The sequence below is a fragment of the Aplysia californica genome, unplaced genomic scaffold, assembly GCF_000002075.1.
Source record: "Aplysia californica isolate F4 #8 unplaced genomic scaffold, AplCal3.0 scaffold00171, whole genome shotgun sequence".
Taxonomy (NCBI): Eukaryota; Metazoa; Mollusca; class Gastropoda; order Aplysiida; family Aplysiidae; genus Aplysia; species Aplysia californica.
Window position 1 is genome coordinate 66,621 of NW_004797441.1, and position 21,369 is coordinate 87,989.

Genomic DNA, 21,369 nt, shown 5'->3' on the forward strand with positions numbered 1-21,369 from the left:
CGTAAAATTTGGTGAACGCGCACCGGGTGAGAATAGCCACAAGACTCGCCTGCACTATTCTCACTCCGGGTGAGAATAGAGGTGGCCGGTGAGAATAGCCACTTTCTAACAATCGCCCGCTTTGCCTTTTCTTCTCCACACAGTTGACACAGGGACCTCAAACAACCTAGACGACCTACTGTTTCCCTCGCATGTTGTCCTCTTTTACAATAAATACTGTTCTTGCTTTTGGAAAGATTATCAAACAAAATAAGAATAACATTATCTCTTTCCATTCCTTTGCCTCGTTCTCTCGCCAACACTTGACACACCCACTCACTGCTAGACCTGCTTGGTCAGAAAGAGACCATACTTAATCGGTTAGTGGTGGTATGTTTACCTGCCACTGCATTTCTGTGTTCTTCAAGCAAAACACCCTGGCAAGCAGCCTGAACAAGAGAAATGAAGGCTTTGTCAGATATATGAGCCGCATCCCCAGCAACGGAGATATTCTCCAGGATCGAGGACCCGAGTTCCATTACTGTAACAACAGTATTCCTTGAACCACAATAATTCTTTCCTTTGTCGTTTCGTTTCCTTCTGAACCAAAACAAGAACCGGGGAGACAATCATGTGACAGAGCGTTGAAATGCGAAGGGAGACCATTCATAAATTATAAATCGATTACCTCTCTGTCCTTCACGAGTGTGCTCCCATTTCCGTCCTTGTCCAGTTTTTATTTATATACATGTATTGAAATGCATTAGCCTTAGGGGGAGCCTCCGGTTTTTCAATAATAAAATATTAGTTTAGCCTTGAATTTTAATTACAAAATAATATGACAAATAGTGAGCTCAGATGCTAGGACACTAGTGTAGAACGCAGACTATCTGAGTCTGAAATCTTTTGGGGGAATTTGTACCACCTCTCCGCCCTTTTAAATTTTTTCCAGTCTATGACGACGACACTTCGCTGGCGCACAGTCACAGAGTGATTTGGGCTAAGCAGATCTGTGTGTTTTGTTTTAGTAAGAGTTTAACAGTATCTGCAACACAATTAATTCATTCATAAGTGCCGACGTTTAGAGATGTTACAAGGGAGTAACAAATACAGCAAAATGAAGTATTTTTGTTTTAGTTTTAGTGAGGTTTTATGGTGCTCGCAACTGCATATAAGGTCATATTATGAGCGCCAAGAGGTGGATGTCAACAGAGAAGTCCAAACAGGGAATCAGGCTTACTCTGCTCACCTCTCTAGCCTCAACCGCACAAAGTCTGCTTCGACTATCAAGGCACCCCGGAAATAGCAGTTCACAAGAGAGTGACAAACATACAAAAGAAGTAGATGAGAGGAAAAATGACGATAGTAAGGATGAGGAAAGAAAAAGAAGCAGTTCCCCCAATGTTATTGCGGAACAGTATGAGCATGACATTGCTAAATCAGCCCATTTACAATTCTACTGTGAGTATGAATATGCCAATATGAATATATTATGGTAACATGCGGATTCCTTTTGAAAATGGCCTTAAGACAACTTCAGCCAGTAGCACTGCGCCTGGTGGGAGGGGGGGTAAAAAAAGAAGGCAGAATGATAAGGATGATTGACGTTTGATGTGAAAGAAGGAGCAAACCACACCAGAACAGCCGCCAACCATCTACATGCAGACAAACCAGTGAATAATGTTTGAAACAGTAGGCTCATTTCAAAATTATAAAAAAAACCCACTACGTTTGACACATTTAGTAAAATACTGTTTACGAGTGGAGTGCATTTCAAGACCTTTTGTTTGTAATAACTATATTACTGTATACAGTATATTACTGTATATATATATACTATAATATAAGTTGTTTCTCACTTTAACACAAACACATGCCATAGCGAAAGCTGTGAGATCAATCTAAACAAATGTATATGCACTTTATGATGTTTCTCAACTTTGACCTCACACGAGCACCTTGGTTGTTGTTGTTGTGTTTTTTTGTATCGACTTCTAACATAGACTAAATGAAAATAACAGCAATAGAATTATAATATATATATACACCTAAAAATCAGATGCAGAGAGGGTAAAAAAAAAAAAAAAAGTCTAGAAGATCCCCCTTCCCCCAAAAAAGAAAAGAGGAATAAAAATTATGATCCCTGGGAAGTTGTTACCCAATGATTTCACAACATACAAGTATTTGAAATCAAATTTATGAGGGGGGGGGGGGGGGGGTCATAAACTCCTATTTTCAATTGTGTGACCCCTTTATGCATACTACAGTGGAACTCGGATTCAACGAGGTCGCCAGGCCTGACCTAAAATCTCGTTGAATCCGAATGTTCGTTATAGCAAACATGAGGTTTTTGTGCAGATAATTACAGGTACGGAGCAAGAAATAAGTATCACGTGAAGCCTGAAATGCCTCATGTTCAAATGCACGCCTGTGTCATCTCGAAATTGTTTGCCAGCAAGTTGTGCAGCTGTGTAGAGCCTAGCATTATGGCAATTTTTTATTCCATAGACCAGCGCACAATTCATTACCTAGATCTACCAAGACTAGCTTATCATTGTAATAATGATCAGTTGCCGGGGAAAAAAAGACTGTGACGCGTTTGTATCTGCGACGTTCCACGCCCGGACAAATGGTGCCCCCCCCCCCCGACACGCACACACAGTCACACGTGTGCAGGCTGCCTATTCGACCCCGAAACACGTTAGAGTAGACACGTGCGCGTGCCTACAACGCATGTATTGGTATGAAAGAAGGCCACTGATTGGTAGCATTCAATCAGCTAAGTGAATGATGGCTCACGATGCAGGTACAATGGATTGTTTCCGGGAAGAGATAAAGTTCGTTGTGGGAGAAAAATGAGCGAAGCCACGTTTGCAGGGGGTGTTCACCCAGGTTGCGACCTCGTAGGATCCGAGCTTGCTGATTTAAGTGTTTGCTGAATCCGGGTTATTATTATTTTTAAAGAAGGAAAAAAAACGGGGAATCCATCTCCTCTCGTTGAATCAGAGTTCCACTGTAGCTGCAAATTAATGTTGGACGGAAGGGCTTTTTCTTCCCATGCCCCTAAGAGATTTGGAATTCTCTCCCAACAGATAAATTATCATATGAGTGTTGAGTCATCACAGTCGGAGAGAGGGTTTAAGAAAAGACATATTTATTTAATGTTCTCATCTGCCAGTAGTTTTGTATGTGAATGTGTGTGTGTGTGCGTGTATGTAGGTGTGTGAAAATGGAGAAAATGGTAAGGGTTTAACACCCCTATCAACACTATTAATGTAAGTGTGTAAGCAAGTGTGTGTGTGTGTGTGTATGTAGGTGTATAAGTACGTGTGTGTGTGTGCCTGTGTTGTTAAGCAGTGTCACAATGTGCATTTTCTGTCTTTTGATTTGTCAATTGACGATATTTCTGCATTGCACTACAGCTCTTACAGCCTTCTTGCTCTTAGGAATCTGGCACATAAATTTATAAATTCACATCATGACATTTTAGTCTGTACTTTGTTCATGGGTTGTTTTGGATTCAAGTCCAGTGCAGAAGACTTAATCATTTTCAAAGCAGCTTACGATTTTTTAAAACAAAATTCACAGGAAAACCAATGAGACCCAAAACTGACTTTTAGTTTTAGTCAAAAATCATTTTATTCATCATTCATAAACAAGAGCAGAAAACATGAAATCATTTTGAGGGATTGTAAGTTCAAATAAACAAGTTTAATTTGCAACAAACTAATGAGAGTGGTCGAAAAGAACATACTTTAACTTTAACCAATTTGTTGCTAGAATAGAGTGTGTGTGTTCTTAATCTTACTGTCAATGCAGATGTTCAGCTAAGCCAATTAGCCAGGACAGCAGTCTCATCAGTCTCAATGTCAGTGGACTTGCTGTCTGGTTCTGGTCCACTCATGACTTATATTCAGATCCGGGATCTTCGACGTCACTTTCATCATCACTATGATAGTATGTTCATCAATATCTCCATATTTCTAAACAACTTGCAAGCAAATCTAGGTTAAAAAGTAAAATTTCCAGCCTTTTTTTTCAGTCATTTTGGTGTTCACGATTTTAAAGAGCACGTTTTTAGCTTCAAGATTAGATCCGTGTTTACTGATCACTTGCAAGCCTAGCAGTAAAGTTGAAATAGCAAATATGGTATTGATAAGCGCATTTTATATTCCCATATATGAATCCACACAGAGCTTGTGGCTAAATCTTTGTACGTACATGAAGAATTAGAGCCAGATGATCAGCGGGACATACATGGAACACCTTGTAAGCAAGCAGTCAGGAACAGCAAATTTTGTAAACTTCTGTAATGTCCATGGCACAACATGAAGCTAAAAACTAGACATGTTCTGGACATACAGGGTGTCTTTGAAAAAAGGACCTACTTATTCGGCTATAACTTGGTCATTAGAGCACCAATTTTAACAAAGCTTCGAACAAATAAAATTCAACCTGGGGGACATCAAGTTAGTAAATATGAAGAAATTCCATTGTCTGTGAAATATCAGTTTTTAAAATTTCAACCAAATATTGGTAAAACTCAAAATTTTACTTATTAAGAAATGGTCATCTAAAGGGGCCATTCTGGTTTCAGGACAAGGATGGCAAAACCACAATAGTCACATCAGATGTACATCTCACCATGCTGAGGAAGTTTTCCAGAAGTTTGGGAAGGAAAAGGTGTTCTGCTGTAGAGGTCTGGTTCCAGTCGGATGAGGCCACATCCCAAATGTCTAGAGTGGCCATTGTGTGAGTTTACAAATATATGGTCACCCCATTCCCCTAAACTTTCCTGTGGCATCTTATATAGGAGCTTGTATTGAGAGAAATGGCCAATCCCTGGAGATTTAGGTAGCTGTCACATGTTTATTTGGCAATGTATTTTTTTTTTGGTGCATTAATTTGTTCTTCAATGCACAAATAGTGACTATTTGAAATAGATCAGTATTGCTGACTTTTAAGAAGTTGGCAGAGTATTGTGTTTCACACAATTTTGCTTGAAATTTTAAAAATTGATTTTTTTCGAATATGATGATTCATTTGTTTCATTTTGACAATTGTAAGCCTCATGTACCCCTGGCAGAATTTGATTTCTTCAAAGTTACGTTGGAAATCGGTATAAAGATGACCGAGTTATTGCTCTTTAAAAGGGTCTTTCTTTTTTTTTGGACACCAGGTACCATGTAGTCAGAGCCTTGCAGGTAATCTTCTTCTCACCAAATAGCTGAAACTTTAATCTGGGATGATCAAACATCATCATACTGGGATAGGCCTAGCCACATTGGATCTGCTTTTGGCCCTCCATTATTTCCTTTCAAATGTAACCATAATTAGGCAAAAAAATAAAATACATTTCAACATTACCAAATTGCCCAAGGACACTTTTTTTTTTCTTCTCTACCTCATATTTACAGTAATTTCAATGGGAAATACTCAATTTTAAAAAATTAACCAAAAAAAAAAACACTGGCAGTACTACTATCTGTACTATATATTATGATGTACAATGCAAAATGTTTCATGTCCTTTCAGCAGACAGTCTTAACACTTATTCTCTCATTCATTCACATTTTTTACAAAACGATGGCCAAATGAAATGATAAATGAAAAGTAAAATATGTTTTAGGGCTTTTTGAACTTCTTGAAGAGAGGATGGACGAATTTCTGTCTTCTATACTCCATGTAAACAGCATCATCAGCTCCAGACAACGAGTTCATGCTTCCAACCTTGCGGTGGAACTGTTGATGATAAAAAATATTTTAAAAGTATTCCCCTAATTAAATAAAACAGTTACATTTTGAAGGAAAAATCACATACGTTTTATCAAACACCTTCTTAACAGCTATGACCTTTCAGATACCGGTGTACATCCTTGGGTCTGCTTCCAAATGAAGTATTATTAACAACCAGAACATTGAAAGCAATCACAGGCTTAGATAGTTTGGCACAATCACACTGGCAAAAGCTCCCCCTTTATAAGATATTAAAATAAAGAATACAATTTGTTCCTTTCATTTCAGTAGTAAGAAATTACACATAACATATTACATAAGAATAAAAGTAAAACCATTTCCTTAAAGACGATCAACAGACACAACAAGATCATACAGTGACATCGTAAAATGAGTTATTTCTTACATTTTGACCTGATATAACCATAAAAGTAAGAAAAGACCTTAAAAAGGGGTGAAAAAAAAAACAACTTTTTACCAATATTGGCAACAGAGTCACAGTACAGTCAGTAACTAGAAGATGAAAAGCTTCAGAGGTTCAATCTTTTAGAAATTCATCCTTAAAGTACGCACAGAAATGTGCAAATATGTTTCGACGTAAACAAGAGAAGATTCTTAGATCTATAAACACCAAATCCATTAGAAATCTTTTTTGGGGAGTGTTAAAATACAGAAAAAAAAAAAGTAACATTCTGAGCCATGAATTAATCTGAGTCGAAAAACTTGGATTTGCTGAATTTGAGGCGCAACTCATTTTACAGCAGTGCCAGTCACACACAAAATGGCATTAAATCCAATGTCACCATAATTACATAAAAAATGCAATGAAATAAAGAACAAAACATAATATTTAAAGAATAAATGACAACTGTCATTCAGTAAACTCAATACCAAGGCTGCCAACCCATCTCCATGAAGAAAATTAGTAATTTCCCATAAAAATTAGTAATAGTGCTCTCATTTTCAAATTACTATCTTACAGCTAACAAAAATATGTAATTTTTAGATTGCTTGGGTCTCAGCAGCTTGGCAGCGATGCTTCTTCTCGTGTACAGTATTTTTGTGGGCAAGGCTAACTCGCGTGAAGTGGGCCAGCTGTTCCTTTTTTTTACGGGGACGGGGGTTGATTTTGAGATTGGCGGTTTTCCGACTATTGGCGGACGATTTACAGGTCCGAACTAAGACTTGTAAAATAAAAAACGAGTCAAAAATATTTTTTTTATAGCCAAAAATCTGCTGATGGTAAAAATCGTAATAAATCGCCTTATGATCGGAATTTCGTAGTAAGGCTAAAAAATCGTAATAATTACGAAAAAATCAGGACGGTTGGCAGCCCTGCAATACACAGACTCAAATACTAGTTGTTGTTTTTTGCACCAGGCTCCACTTCATAACCAAATTCTTATTCAACATGAAATCATGAATTTGCCAAAAACAGATACCACAAAGCAAAAAAAAGAAGAGAAATGTGTGGCCATCTTGAATACAAAGCCTTGATATTAAGTCAGTAGAGCAAAACAAAATTTTACCCCACGGAAGTAAAAATGAAATTTAAAACTGCAGCAACCTAACTTGACAAGTAGATGTGAACTTACCGAGCCCTTTGACGTGATATCTCCCAAAACATGCTCTTCTTCAGCGTCTTCATCAGTAGCCGCTAAGACCTTCTGCAAAAGCTGAACCTGCTCTTCTCTTGATTTATAATGAAGACTTTCCTGAAAGAAGAGAAAGACATGGGGTATACTCACAGTAACGAGCATGGGAGATTAACACTACCCTTTCCATGGTCAAAACCAAAAGTTTCTTGTAAACTTCATAATATTTTTCAATGCAGAGTCTCTCCTACCACCACCTGACTTCCTCTAAATTTGTCATATCCTCTCCGCACGTTCATATGCATGCACAAAACTCACTTCTAGTATCAAAAGTATCACTTGTATGAAGAAACTCACATTTCACAAAGCTATGAGATACTTTCACCATTACGTGAGTTTCTGACTTAGCCGCCATCATGACAGCTGCTGTTATTAAAGGAGCCCAAAGGCTTGTAATCTCCTGCCAAAACCAACATAACATAGAACAGAAATTCCTATTCCGTATTATAGTAAATGATGAGTCAACATGAAGAAAAAAAAAAAGAAACCCAGTCATAGATTATATTAAGGGAACTGAAACATTGATGCTGAAAGTGAAAGGCGAAGTAAAAAAGAATAAGATTTCATTCACCAAATATCCAAACATATATTTTTGTTGTTGTCTAAACATGTAAACACCTGAAATACCATCATACCAGAAGGAAAATAAATTTTGAAAGAGACATCTGGAATAGTCTACACTTTTCATTCCAAACAAGCAGCAATTTAACAGTTTCAACTTCCTCAAACAGACAAATCTACCAACAGTATCCTAAGGAAGAATACATTTTAAAAACTCCTCAAAGAAGGCAACAACCTGCTACCTGTCCATGTTGTATCATTAAAGATCAGAAACACATTTATGGAAGTTTGGTAAAATTGAAACGCCTCAATGACAAAAAAAAGTGACAGTATGAATAATAATAATAATAATAAATAGCATTTATACTGCGCATTTCCATTTCCTAAAAGATGCTCAATGCGCATTACAATGAAAAAGACATCACATCTTAAAAATTAATCGACACAAATGTGTACGTAAAACAAAGTATTATACATATAATATAAATGCATATGTGTAAAATTTTATACCAGAAAAACAGTCTCGCAGTGAGGTTAAAATGTGTTCACTAAAAATATACAATGCAATATAAATTCACGAACAGTCAAAATACAGTTAAAACGTGAGTAACTAGATACATTCATTAAAACATTAATTCTATACAGATAGAAAAACATTTCCGTTCTATATCTCTCTCTCTCTCTGTCTGTCTGTCTCTCTCTCCCTCTCTCTCTCTCCCTCTATCTCTTTCTCTCTCCCTCTCTCGCTATCTCTCTCTTTTCTCTCTCTATCTCTCTCTTTTCCTCTCTCTCATTCTCACTTGCTATTTCTTCAGTCTCACAGTCTGGCATACACATGCATATATATCACAGCACATCATTATGGCAGGTATGAACATGCACAAAACTCAATAGAAGAGTCTTAAACAACCACAGTAGTAGTAAAGGCGCAATAAAAATTAACCATCTTTTCTTTACCTGTTCCATGCCGTCAAATTTTGTAATAACTTTGTAGCTATAGCCTTGATTAACAAGAAAGCGCTGCCTTTTCAACGAGAATGCCATTTCATTGGTGTCTTGGGAGACCAGAGAGTAGAAAAAAGCATTGTACTCTTCAGCTGCGGATCCTGAAAAATGCAAAGCAAAATGAAAGTGAAAAAGAGTCTGTAAGTCTTTCCATACCATATTACATTTAGTTTAAGTAAGTGTTTTACGGCACTTGCAACACAATAAGGTCATATAAGTGCCGAAGATTAGAGGCGTTACAAGAGAGTAACACACACAAAATAGAAGGAGCGGAGATAAGGACGATAGATGTCTGATGGGAAAGAAGGAGCACACCACACCAGAGCACCCGCCAACCACCCACATACCATTACAAATCAGGGTATTCTCTTTGAGACTGCGTGATACTATGACTGAGCAAACCTCTGGATTAAACCATGTAGGTATTTACGTAAAAGTAAAAATAGTACAATAGTAGTCAATACTAACCCCAAATGCATCTAATTCGTCTCAGTCCTTCATAGTCAACATGCATTAAAACAAAAATAACATCAACAATCAGTATTGAAAAATATCTATAAAAACTTTCTTCCACCTGACAGGTGAAAGAAAAACGCTTTCACACAAACAAAATTCTTTAACAAAACAGTATAAATCAGGAACCTAACTGAACCAGAATAGTGGTATTTTTACTCACATCAATTTAGAAAAGCAACATCAAAGAAGAAGAATCACAACACAGCCAGGTATTACTTTGATAGAAGCACATAAAGTGCATAAAAACAAGGGTTAACATGACAAAAACAAGGGTTAACATGACAAACCTTTCTTTGCTCTTAGAATTCTGCCCAGTCGCTGAGCTTCTTGCCTTCTGGAGCCACCATGAGCAGAGATTTGAATCAGAACATTTGCCTCAGGCAAATCGAATGAGGTATCAGCAACCTTAAAAAATATAATTCAAATATCAACATTGAGAAGTGAAATTAGGGCATTGCAGCATTCCATAATAATTAGTTTAAACCAGTATCAAAGTTGACAATATTAATTGCTTCATTTTAAGAACAATGCAACTGAACAGAGAGGAAAAATGTCTTTCAACTACATGTTTCTTCAAGAGTTTTCCCCATGTTTTTAATGGGGGGGGGGGGGGGGTCATAGACAGGGTAGACTTACAGCAAAATAAATATTTCACGGACTGAATAGTCAATACTAGAGGATAGAAACCTTACCAAGAAATAGACTGTTAACTTTAAGCAATTCAAAATGATGAAAAGAATGTACAACTTGAGCTCATTCACAAACCTTGGAGACAAATATTGTGTTGACTTTGGGGTTGTGTTGAAAATTTTGCAAGATCTGCAATCTTTCTCCCTGGCTCGTTGGCCCATACAAATATGGCCTGAGGAAAAAAGGGGGAAGAGGGTAAAAAAAAGCCACCTATACTTTTTAAAATTTGAATTACAAAATTCTTTTATCAATACATTCAACACTTTCCTGTTTATGACCTAAAACAAGTTACAATCAAACAAAAATGACCATTACGAGAAGTGACAAAATAACATATGGTAATGGGTAAAAGGCCAAAAGCCAACTATGTGCTTCTTTAGTTTTAGTAGAGGTTTTACAGCGCTCGCAACTGCATAAGGTCATATGAGCGCCAGAAGATTAGAGATGCTACAAGAGAGTAACAAACATAAAAAAGAAGGTGAGATAAGGACGATAGATGTTTGATAAGAAAGAAGAAGCAAACCACACCGGAGCACTAGCCAACCATCCACACCACTAGGTGCTACACTGACAAAATCAAACAAAAACCACAAAGAAACTTACTTCTACACTTGTATGGGGAAAAAACCACTTTCATGAGATAAGCCTAACTCTTTATTTGTTTGGTAAGAAAGGTAATTCCAGCATTTTCTCAAACACTTATAGAAACTAGAAAAAGAGATTTCAAACAGAAGTGAAAATAGAAAATGTGCCACTTCCACATACTAATGTTTACTTACTTGTTCAGTTTGACTGCATAATGTTTCAAGGCAAACACATTGTCGGAGAAGACAATGATCTTATCATTCCGTCTCTCGTGGTAACGTACGAGGAACTGGCAAGCCTTGAATTTGTTTGGGTTCATCGTGGACAACAACTGAAACATTTAAAACACACCATTTGACATCTCGTTATATAGCATTTCCATCTCACAATTTCTACCGCTCTGACTGAATAGAAAGGCCTCTACTGCACTACGAGTTTGTGCTGGGATAGACCAGTCTGGATTTGAAACCTTTGAATTAGAGTGTAATGTATCGCACCTACTAGGACAGGACAATTTTGTCGCATTGAGTCCTGAGCAATTGTGAATTGTTACAAAATCGGTGGGACAGGACTATCACAAACCCGGGGTAATATCCTCTGTGATTATAGAGAAATATAGCCGCCTACTGCATTAGGACAAAACTGTCCCAGACTTGGTGGCGCCTGCAGTCAAGATCGCGTGGGCTTGCGGGTGGTGACTTAGAATCACTTTAAAATTTGCCGCCGCACAGGATTAAATTAGGGGCACAAAATTTTAAAAATAATTATCGCATCTCAAAACTGATTTCATATCGGAATCAGCGTCTCAAAATAAACAAAATGGCTCGTGGGGTACCTGATTTGATGGGAATCTATGTAAATTTTTTCAAATTATTTTATTGTTTAATTGATCGTCAATGGTGAAGTTGTGAATCAAGATCATTCGGTGCATTGCACATCTGCAGTAAAGTCAAAGCTTCTACACACAACATGGTGCAGACTTTTTTGTCTTCTGCAGTCGCTCGGTTATTTCTAAACAGTCTATTCTTATTAAAATGGATGTTGATCCAAATTGGATAGAAAACTTTATTTGTGTAGTGAAAAATGATCCATGTTTGTACAACAAATAATAACCAAAACTTTTTTTAGGGTGACATTGGAGGTCACCATAAGCGTATGGAATTGGCCCTTTATCAACCTTTGGACCATCAAAGGATGTACCCAATACTGCTTTTTCTTTCTCTTTTTTTTCTGCAAAGCAGCAGAGCAGACACACAATCAAATCTGATTTCATCCATCTTGAAGGTGAAAGCTAGACCTAGTATGGGCCAAATGGTTAAACTCACACACACAAAAAAAAACCCCAACCCATATATATAATTTAACTTCATAATCGAGCATTAAATTGCATTCCCCCGCGGAATTTTCGCTATTTTTGGGTCACTGATAATGAAAATCTTTAAAAACTTTTATTTGGACAATATGTAGGAAATTTTTGGGATGCATTTTTAAATCCACCGTGGGCAACAACAAAGAAGCCGCCTTATGCGCTAAATCAGTTCCGTCCTAGTGCGGTATCTGTTTTGGCACCCAAAAAATTGACAGTGGAACAGGACAGTCTTGTCCGAGACAGGAATGTCATAGTGCGGTAGAGGCCTAAGTTAGCAAAACAAACAGTGACAGACACAGCAAGATAAAGTTTGAATATTCATAAATCTTCTTCTGTTAAAAAAACCCAACAAAACAATGGCATTGTCAAAAAAAACACACACCTCAGTAAACATAGCGGGTGTATAAAAAAAAAAAAGGACTCATTTAAAGGCCAATTACCCGGTCACCTTTGGACCAATTTCATTAAAACTTTGAAAAAGTGAAATTCAACCTAGGGGACATTACATTTGTCAAAATGAAACAAATCAACAACTATGTTCGAGAAAAATCAAGTTTTTAAAATTTCAACCAAAAATGAGTGAAATGCCCAACGTTGCAACTTATTAAAAATCAACCATGCTGATCTATTTCATATAGTCACTATTTGTGCATTGAAGAACAAATTTATGCAAAAAATTATATTGCCTAATAAACCCAGGGAGGTGATGGCTATCTAAATCTCTAGGGATTGACCATTTCTCTCTCTACAAGTTCCAATACGCCACTGAAATTTTGAATAACTCCATGGCATGTTTTTGGGTCGATTCTTTGGACATCCTGCTCAACACTTGAGTTTCAACTGTTCGATCATTTGTGGCTCGTTTCCGTAGACTCTGTCCAAAAAAACTCAAAGGTAATAATTTAAAGGGCTTCACTTTGGGGGGAAGGTAGTGACCATTCATTTGTAAGCGTTCCCCAAACCTTTCTTACAACTACGCAAGGACCACTGTAGGCATTTGAGGTGTAGACCCATCCCACTGGAATCAGGTCTCTACAGCATAACACCTTCTTCTCCCCAAACTTCTCCAAAACTTTCTCAGCATGATGAGCTAGACATACATCTGATGTGACTATTGTGGCTTTACTGCCCTTGTCCGGAAACCAGAACAGGCCGATCACGCTCCTGTAGCTGAACATTTCTAAGAAGTTAAATTTTACGTTTTACCCAAATTTAGTTGAAATTTTTAAAACTTGATATTACAGAGGTGTTGATGGATTTCCTTTTCTTCATATATACAAACTTGGTTGAATTCTTTTTTGTTAGACGTTTGTTAAAATTAGTGCACTAATGACCAAGTTATTGCCCTTTAAGTGGATCCTCTTTTTTTTTAGACACCCTGCCTCTAAAAATTCATATTTTGAATGCCTGACATTTTATCATACTAGCTGAATGATGAGTACGTCAGTTTGAAACAAATCTTTCAACAAGGACCAATAAGACTGTATTTTCTTTTCCTATTTTTAACCCGAGCAGGTTGGTGAACAACATTTCTTCTGTCAAAAGGAGTCAAACTTACAAAAAACCTAACGATTGTTAGCCCTTTGATCCCCGACCTCCTGGGGCTACCATGCCCCTCTGCCTGAGCTCCTAAGCGATTTACGCCTTCATTCATATGATTGTCGGAATCACATTCCATATCCCACAGGGGTAATCATCCTCATTACCGCGTTTTGTACAGTGCAGGCCAAGTTGGGGATAGAGTCTCGCTCACTGGTGTACCGGTGTCTAGGCATACGGTCAATTTTATGCGCCACCAGTGTTTCAAAGGGTTAGAAGACAATCAAATCTGAATATTAGCAAGTGACTTAAATACGGTACAAATGTAAGTTACAGTGCAGCCTCTCTATAACGACATTCTTTATGCAGCAACATAGAGCCCAGGTAAAGATTTTTTCCTTTTATATCAGTAGTAATATTTTTGGTTGCCTCTCTAAAACGACTTTTTTTTTTCTGGTCGAGACGATGTCGTTAATGAGAGGCTGCACTGTATCAAAATCAAATGAATAAATTTACCAGTTTTCTCTGAGACTTCATGACTAGGTACTCTCTGTAGAACTCAGGCGTCATTGGGCACCACACCTGAAACGGACAATAGTTATTGCTATTACTTTTAACATATGACACTAAAAGAAATGATTTAATTGATATACATTTTTTTTAAAGCATGAATATATTCAGTGGCCAAAAACTGAAGCAAATATTTTGACATCCAGATGCAAGACAAACACCTAAACAATCTGTTAATAAATGAAGCAGGAATCTAATAACTTCTCCAACAAAATATTTATTAAAATAAAAGATAGCTAGCTTGTTTTATTGGTTTCCCCAAAAGAAAAATCATGACAAATCTGAACACGACACAACTAGGTTTAATAGAAAGACGTAAACTAAGCACAAAACATATATATTTACATTGTCAAACAAAGAATAAAAAAAGACTAAGTACATGGGACATACTTCAACTCAGTCACCACACAAACAGATTGACTATGACTTCGAAATTAGCACTTTTGAAAACACCAAGTAAGCTTATTCTCTCTACTACAATACTACAATAAAAAGTTATAGCATTGTTTGGCCCATTTTCAGTAAGCAGACAATAAATCCATAAAAGAAAAATGGCGCCACTCACCTCAGCACACTGCACGCGAGCAATGTAACCAAGGTTTTGGAGTTCCATCCAGTTTGCTTCATACAGCTTTGGACCAATGAGGAAGTTCAGATCAGCAATTTTGTCATCCTCCCGAACCAGGGTGGCAGTCAGACCGAGTTTGCAATGAGCGTTCACCGTTGTCAGCACTCGTCGGAACATTTTGGCAGGTATGGTTTGCACCTCTAAGACACGAAGAACATATATACCCATCAGCCTTTCCAGTAACATCAACATAAAAAACTACCCGTCTGTTAACGCGTTACACCCTAAGGGCCAGGACAGAAAGTCCATTGTTAGATCCTAAGCAAGGGGAAGGAACCCACCTCCCGTGAATACAAGCCTTTAAAAAAACACATTTTAAAAATACTAAACAAATTTTTAAAATCCTGAAAAAGTTAAAACGAATAATGAAAGTAGTTTCAGAAAAATATAACTTTATGTATGCGCAAACTGTTGAAAATGTTCTAACTTTAGTTCAATCGGAGTGTCCAACCCATCACTCTCACTCTCAGCCTCAAATGATTGGGCCACAGGTACGACAGGAAGGAGGATGTATAGCCACATGAATAAACCGCTGGTCAAAGATCCAATCAATGAGTTGAGGGGAGATCAATCCATAATCTTCCAACTTGGAACACAACATGTACCCCTCAACCAACATCTCAACCGAATTGGAGTAAAGCAGTCTGCTGCCTGTCCATTATGTGACTACCCCTCAGAGACAGTGGAACATCATCTGTTCTTCTGTAGAAAACTAACTGATTTAAGGGGATGTTTTCTTCTCAAGCTACCCCACACATCTAATTGCCTCTACTCCTCAAGACAACAATTAGAACAGACATGCAGCTACTACCGAATGGCATCATGCAAAAGAGTTAACGCTCAGATGCTACTGGATGGCTAACAACAACAACAACAGCCTCGCGGTCGGGCCTTAAATCTAAATGCTAGATTTTCTACGTCTGATCAATCTGAATCGCCCCAAACTCTTGATGCAACTTTTTCATCTGAGTCATCTGATTTGTCATGTGCTTGCTTTTGCTCAAATCCATCGTTATTTCCTTTTTCGAACTCAATTGTGTTGCTTTTCAACAAGTCGAGACACCTACGAAGTGTTGGTAACGTGATCTCACTTCTATCGGCTCTAATACTAAAACTACTAGCCCGAAAAATTTCGTTTCCGTATCAATCGAAAGAAGAAACTTTTTGCAATAACTATGCAAATCAAAATCTCGGACCCAGAGTCTCGTCAAGGCGAGACTTCGTTTCTAAAGATGCTAGGTCGGCGCAGGCGGTTCCGGGCGAGTCAGCATGGAGCGCGTAAGGGAATTCTCGGGTGGTCTCGGGAGAATTAGGGTGTAATGTGTTAAGTTAGTTCCTGTGAGCGAAACACAAACTAAAGGAACATATCCTGAATATCATACTTCTTGACTCTCAAAAGTATGGAATTTAAACAAAAAATGTAAGTAAAAACAGTTTATGTCAAGTTCATAACACACTGCACATGTCATACTAAATAAAACATGTAACAACAGCAAAAGTGTTGCAATTCTTTCGAAAGTATTACAGCCAACATATTTTTAACACAAATTAAAACAAAATCGACCATCCATACCATCAAGCACCATCAGACCCCACTCTTGGTTCTGTAACCATTTCATCATTTTATCAGCCTCCCACGATCGCTTTGTAGAGTGAGCCAACATCGAATAGGTACTAATGCATATTGCACAACCTGGACAAAGAAAATTAATTTATACTTGAACATTCACAATGAACAAGACATACATCATCAAAGTATCAGACAAAGATAAGCATTTATAAACTTGTCACAAAGGAAGAAGGGAGCCAGTATTAACTAGAAATCCTTCCAGTCGCAATTGTTACTTGTTCTCATAAAATAAAGAGGTTGAAATACTACAAGCATTTACTTGCAACTGAAAGTGTCATCAGATACACCTTTTTTCATTTGTGTACTAAGACATTCCCACTGCTGAACAGAAGGACAGTATGAAAACCCATAGTGTCATAAGTTTAGTATGTGTATTTCAATATTTGCAATGTTTGTTAGCTAAAGAAGTATCAGTTCATCATTGACGACACCAGAGCAATCTCACAGATGCAACCCAGTAATTTGACAAGGGAGTCCATCACCCAACCTACCTCTAGACTAACCAGCCGCCATCCAAAAATTTAATCTACAAACTTAGCTTTCAGATGGACTCCTGATCGTAAAATACAAAGTAATACACGCACCCATCGGTTTATCTTTAGCATCAGAGGTAAACCTGCAGATCAGGCTGTCATCAACTGTGGACCACATCTTGAACTGGGAGCGCCACTGCTCCACAGCAACACCAGACGTAGCTAAACAGATGCACCGTTTCCTCACTGTGCAGGCCGCGGTCACTCCAACAAGGGTTTTACCAGCACCTTAGAGGGACAAAGGAAAAAAGAAATACAAAATGGTCAATTATAAAGAAAACAAAGAATATGCTCCATTAAAAAGGTGGTTTGACACGCACAGCACTTAAAATAAAATGAACTTATCTCTTGACCTAATAGGAAAATCATTTTCAGTCACGATTACAACTACACAAAAGCAGTGACAACCAAAATTCCACAAAATGCACATACCCTTGTGTCATCAAACAGGCAATTACATTTTATATCTTATAATATTCAACTGAGGTCCTGAACATCTAGCTCTCACTGGCAAAATTGAAGGCAAGCGAGGTAGGGGTAGGCTCAGAGCAACCTACTTCGGAAACCTGAACAAGTGGGCGACAGGGAAAGATCAGGGGAGCATAGCTTTTTAAGAGCCTCCGAGCAAAGGAATGAACGGAGAACCATGATCGCCGATATCTGTCGCAGATCTGGCACTGGATGATGATGATGATGATTCAACTGAATGTGACAAAATGATGGCGATAGATCTTCAAAGCTACTCCATAAAGAAAAAGAGACAGAAACACTCTGGCAATTGTGAACTTGAACTTACCGCATGGCAAAACAATCACTCCGGATCTAGCTCGACCATTGCCAAACATCTTTCTCAAACTTTTCTCCTGGTACGGTCTCAGCACAGTGGAAGGTTTCAGGTCAATGCTAGAAATGGGAAATACAATTAAATAATTACAATCACTGAAAAACTACAAAAACATTTACGAAACATAGAAAAACCTTTACCATATCAAAAAAAGCATTCTGCCCCCCTCAAATTTACTTTTCATAATCCCTAGAAGATATAACACCTATATTTCAGCTCCCCACCAAAGATTCTGTTTTGCTCTGAAGAACTAAATACCATGCACTCATCCAGATGAGCTAAAGATATAACGAAAGAACATTATACATACATCTGTAAAAGTCTTGCTCATAATATTTATCACAAAGCAATTAATTTACTCTGCAATGAAAATGACAACAAGAGTTCATCATCAGAAAAGATCAAATAGTGATGTCAAATTTATCAAACGTTCAAAACAACATAGGTGAAAAGATCAGGATTTATTCAAGCATTTAAAACACTCTGAATGAAAAGGGTGCAAAAAGATACATTATAAAATAAAGAAAACTAAAAATTACTGACTTGACATCAGGGTTGATTGAGTCATTCCTGAAATCATACTCTGCAAGCAATGGATGCTCCAATTCAATGCACCTGTAGAAAGAGAAAGACTGGTGTAAATCATGGAGTGTAACAGAAAAAAGATAGCGATAAAAAATTCATCTACAATTTGTAAACTCCTCATTTGCTTGTTAATTTAAACAGGCAGTTTGAATTTGCAAAAGTTGCTTCACAATGAATTAAAACTTGTTTTTTTATGCAGGGACAATAAGCCTGGTATGGAAAAGCTAAGGCAAAACATACACAAAAAAAACTTTGTTATCTTTGCCCATTGTTTCCACATTCCTTCTCGATTCCGTTTTGGAACTAAGTATTCATCACTGAGTCTACATGGTTTCCCTAAACTTAGAAAAAACAGAAAAATGAAAATAAAAACTGACAGTATTCACCTTTTTTGTAAAACCTCAATCATATCCTGATTCACTTCAAAAGAAACAGTCTTAAGCTGTGCCGCGTCTTCATCATCATCCTCTTTGTCCATTTTATCATAGAGCTCATAAATGTCTTCTGGTACTGTCTCCTTGTTCTCCTCACTCTCTCCATTTTCCCCAGTCGAAGGTCCTGCCTGGGGATCTCCAGGCTTTGGTGCAGGTTTGTTCAGCTGGAAAAAGACATTTGTTCTGAGTTCAAGATAAGTTCATCAACACAATGATGGCGAAACTGTGCTGGGAAAAAGCATGACAGACAGGCAGGCAAAAACAACGGTAGGATGGTAAAGAAGTAAATCTTAGCAATGACACACTCAAATGAAAAACTGACGCAAAATAGAAAAGCATCAATCTGCTCTCAAAATACGGACTCTTTATGACCACTATGTTTCATATAAAAAAAACATGAAAACTAGTGCTCGCATGACCAAAATTGTGTCAATGGTGCTGTAAAACATCTCAATCCATCAATCATGAAAACATAAACATTTATAATGAAAGAAAAAAAAGCTGAGGATTCAGCTCTTAGGACTAAAGAAAATATGTTGGAAAAGAGATGCAGAGAATTTTAGGGGTTTGCAGAGGGACAAGATACTATTCATTTTTCACTTTCTCATTTCTAGAGGAGAATAGAGTACTATAGGCTGCAATTTGGTCAACTTCTCAGTTGTGTCAGTCTGCATGCACATACACTGACAAAACAAGTCATCCTTTGAGCAAGAGGCACACACAACACAACCTCTGAGTGCACTGTGTCATAAACAAGCATATTTACAAAAAGTAACAAGCATGATAGTGTGTGCAAATTAGAGAATCTGAAAATCAATCTTTGACCTAAATTCCTTACTATGCCTACAAGCTATTTGCTTACTTTAGTACTTTAAAAGGGTGTTTGTTTGTTTTGGTAAGTGTTTTTACGGCGCTCCCAACTGCATAAGGTCATATGAGCGCGCGGGACACACCTAATATTTCCAGTTGGTAGGAAATTTTGAATTTTGCCCAGGTGGCGGCTGAAGCCTACTCTTAACGATTTTAGACCACCACGGGATATTTAACGTGCGCAACTTGCACACGGGCCCTCCAAGATTTTCCGCCCTTGTCCGAGAAAGCTAGGTGTGTAGATCTTTCCTACCAGAAGATCAGGGGTGTGGCAGAAAGACAGCAGTTAGAAGGAGCCAAGGAGTAGCAGTAGAAAGGCTGCAGAAAGAGTCTGGAGCCCAGAGGAGGGGCAAAGGAGGTGAGGGGGTGGGGGCAAAAAGTGGAAACGAAAGCAGACAACAGAACATTGCTAGAGAGCAGGAAAGGAGGTGAAAGGAGACAATTTTTAGAGAAGAAAATTTTTCGGTCGCTACCCGGATTTGAACGCGGAACCTTTGAATGAGAGGCCAACACCTCAACCTCTAGGCCACGAGAGCCCCCCTCAAAGGGTGTGCATATAAAATTGGCAAAATCACAAAGTGGAAGACAGAGACACACAACAACATGCTGTAATCTCCTTTCTCCAAACAAAACAGACCTGTAAAGCAGATTTCCCCGAGAGCTGACCAGCGATGAGATCCTCACCACCCGCCCCCTCCTCCTGGTCTCTCTTTCTAGACTGCTGGATATAGGGATCTTTCAACAACTTCTGGAGCACATCCTGAAAAATACAACATATTTATTTTCTTTACTTTTGCTGGCATTACTGCTAACATTAGCCGACCAACGCATATTTTTTTTTTTTTTTAACTTCATAATAGCAGCTCAATTTCTTTACTGTTTCAGACAGCAAGAGTTAGAAAATTCAGATGGTTTCACGGAAGAAAAAAAAGGTGCACCTCATATATCATATTATTATCATTTATATGATAAATAAAACATTTTGATTTGACATATATACATAATGCTTTCCATTTCGGTAGCTTAAACATATGCATTAAGCCTTACCCATTTAAATAAGTGAAAAGGAGATTAATAACTGACTCAATCAAATTACCACAACCACCGTATATGTCAGTGCAGTGTTCATTAGATATCTGGAACACATCAAGTTAAACTTTTCATGCCTTACAACCTACAGCAGAAGAGAGTATCATTCAGCTTTCAAAAAAAATTTACAACACTTTCTGTACATATTGGGTTAAAAGGCACAACATTTAAACAAATTATTTTTTTGCAATTTAAACAAAAACCTGAGCTTTAAGAGAGAATAGGGGAAGAGAGGAAATGTGTAGATCTTGACCAAAATCTTTTTGTTGTAACAGAAGAAATATAAAAAATATATATGGAAATTACGCAGGAGATCAGAACATACATTGCTAAACAACTTCAGAAAATTCTGTACTTTGTTTCTGGCCAGCTTTAATTAGAAATGACCAACATTCCCAATACGTATATAATATTTTTTTCTGAATAGAACATTTTGTTTATGCTGCTCTGTAATGAGTAGCTGTGTTGCATAATCAGTGTGTTTGTGTGTGATTTTTGTGGGGGAGGGAGAGGGAGAGGGAAAAAAAGAGAGAGAGAGACAGGGAGAGAGA

The 21,369-nt window shown here is 37.7% G+C and overlaps 2 protein-coding genes across 2 annotated transcripts in view; both read right to left on the reverse strand.

Annotated features, from left to right (window-relative positions):
* Positions 1-605, reverse strand: part of LOC101845771 (COMM domain-containing protein 3) — a 13,074-nt gene extending 12,469 nt beyond the window's left edge. Inside the window, exon 1 of the mRNA XM_005098037.3 lies at positions 380-605. Coding sequence (XP_005098094.1) covers positions 380-518 — 139 coding nt within the window. The 5' untranslated portion in view covers positions 519-605. The remainder of the gene's footprint in view (positions 1-379) is intronic.
* A 2,988-nt stretch (positions 606-3,593) lies between these two features.
* LOC101845998 (general transcription and DNA repair factor IIH helicase subunit XPB) overlaps positions 3,594-21,369 on the reverse strand; it is a 25,927-nt gene continuing 8,151 nt past the window's right edge. The window contains exons 7-20 of the mRNA XM_005098038.2: positions 20,367-20,489; positions 18,812-19,023; positions 18,384-18,455; positions 17,793-17,899; positions 17,048-17,224; positions 16,407-16,526; positions 14,771-14,973; positions 14,152-14,217; positions 10,922-11,058; positions 10,218-10,314; positions 9,740-9,857; positions 8,889-9,037; positions 7,311-7,430; positions 3,594-5,721 (exon numbers count right to left, since the gene is read on the reverse strand). Of these exons, the coding sequence (XP_005098095.1) occupies positions 5,605-5,721; positions 7,311-7,430; positions 8,889-9,037; positions 9,740-9,857; positions 10,218-10,314; positions 10,922-11,058; positions 14,152-14,217; positions 14,771-14,973; positions 16,407-16,526; positions 17,048-17,224; positions 17,793-17,899; positions 18,384-18,455; positions 18,812-19,023; positions 20,367-20,489 (1,818 nt within the window). The 3' untranslated portion in view covers positions 3,594-5,604. The remainder of the gene's footprint in view (positions 5,722-7,310; positions 7,431-8,888; positions 9,038-9,739; positions 9,858-10,217; positions 10,315-10,921; positions 11,059-14,151; positions 14,218-14,770; positions 14,974-16,406; positions 16,527-17,047; positions 17,225-17,792; positions 17,900-18,383; positions 18,456-18,811; positions 19,024-20,366; positions 20,490-21,369) is intronic.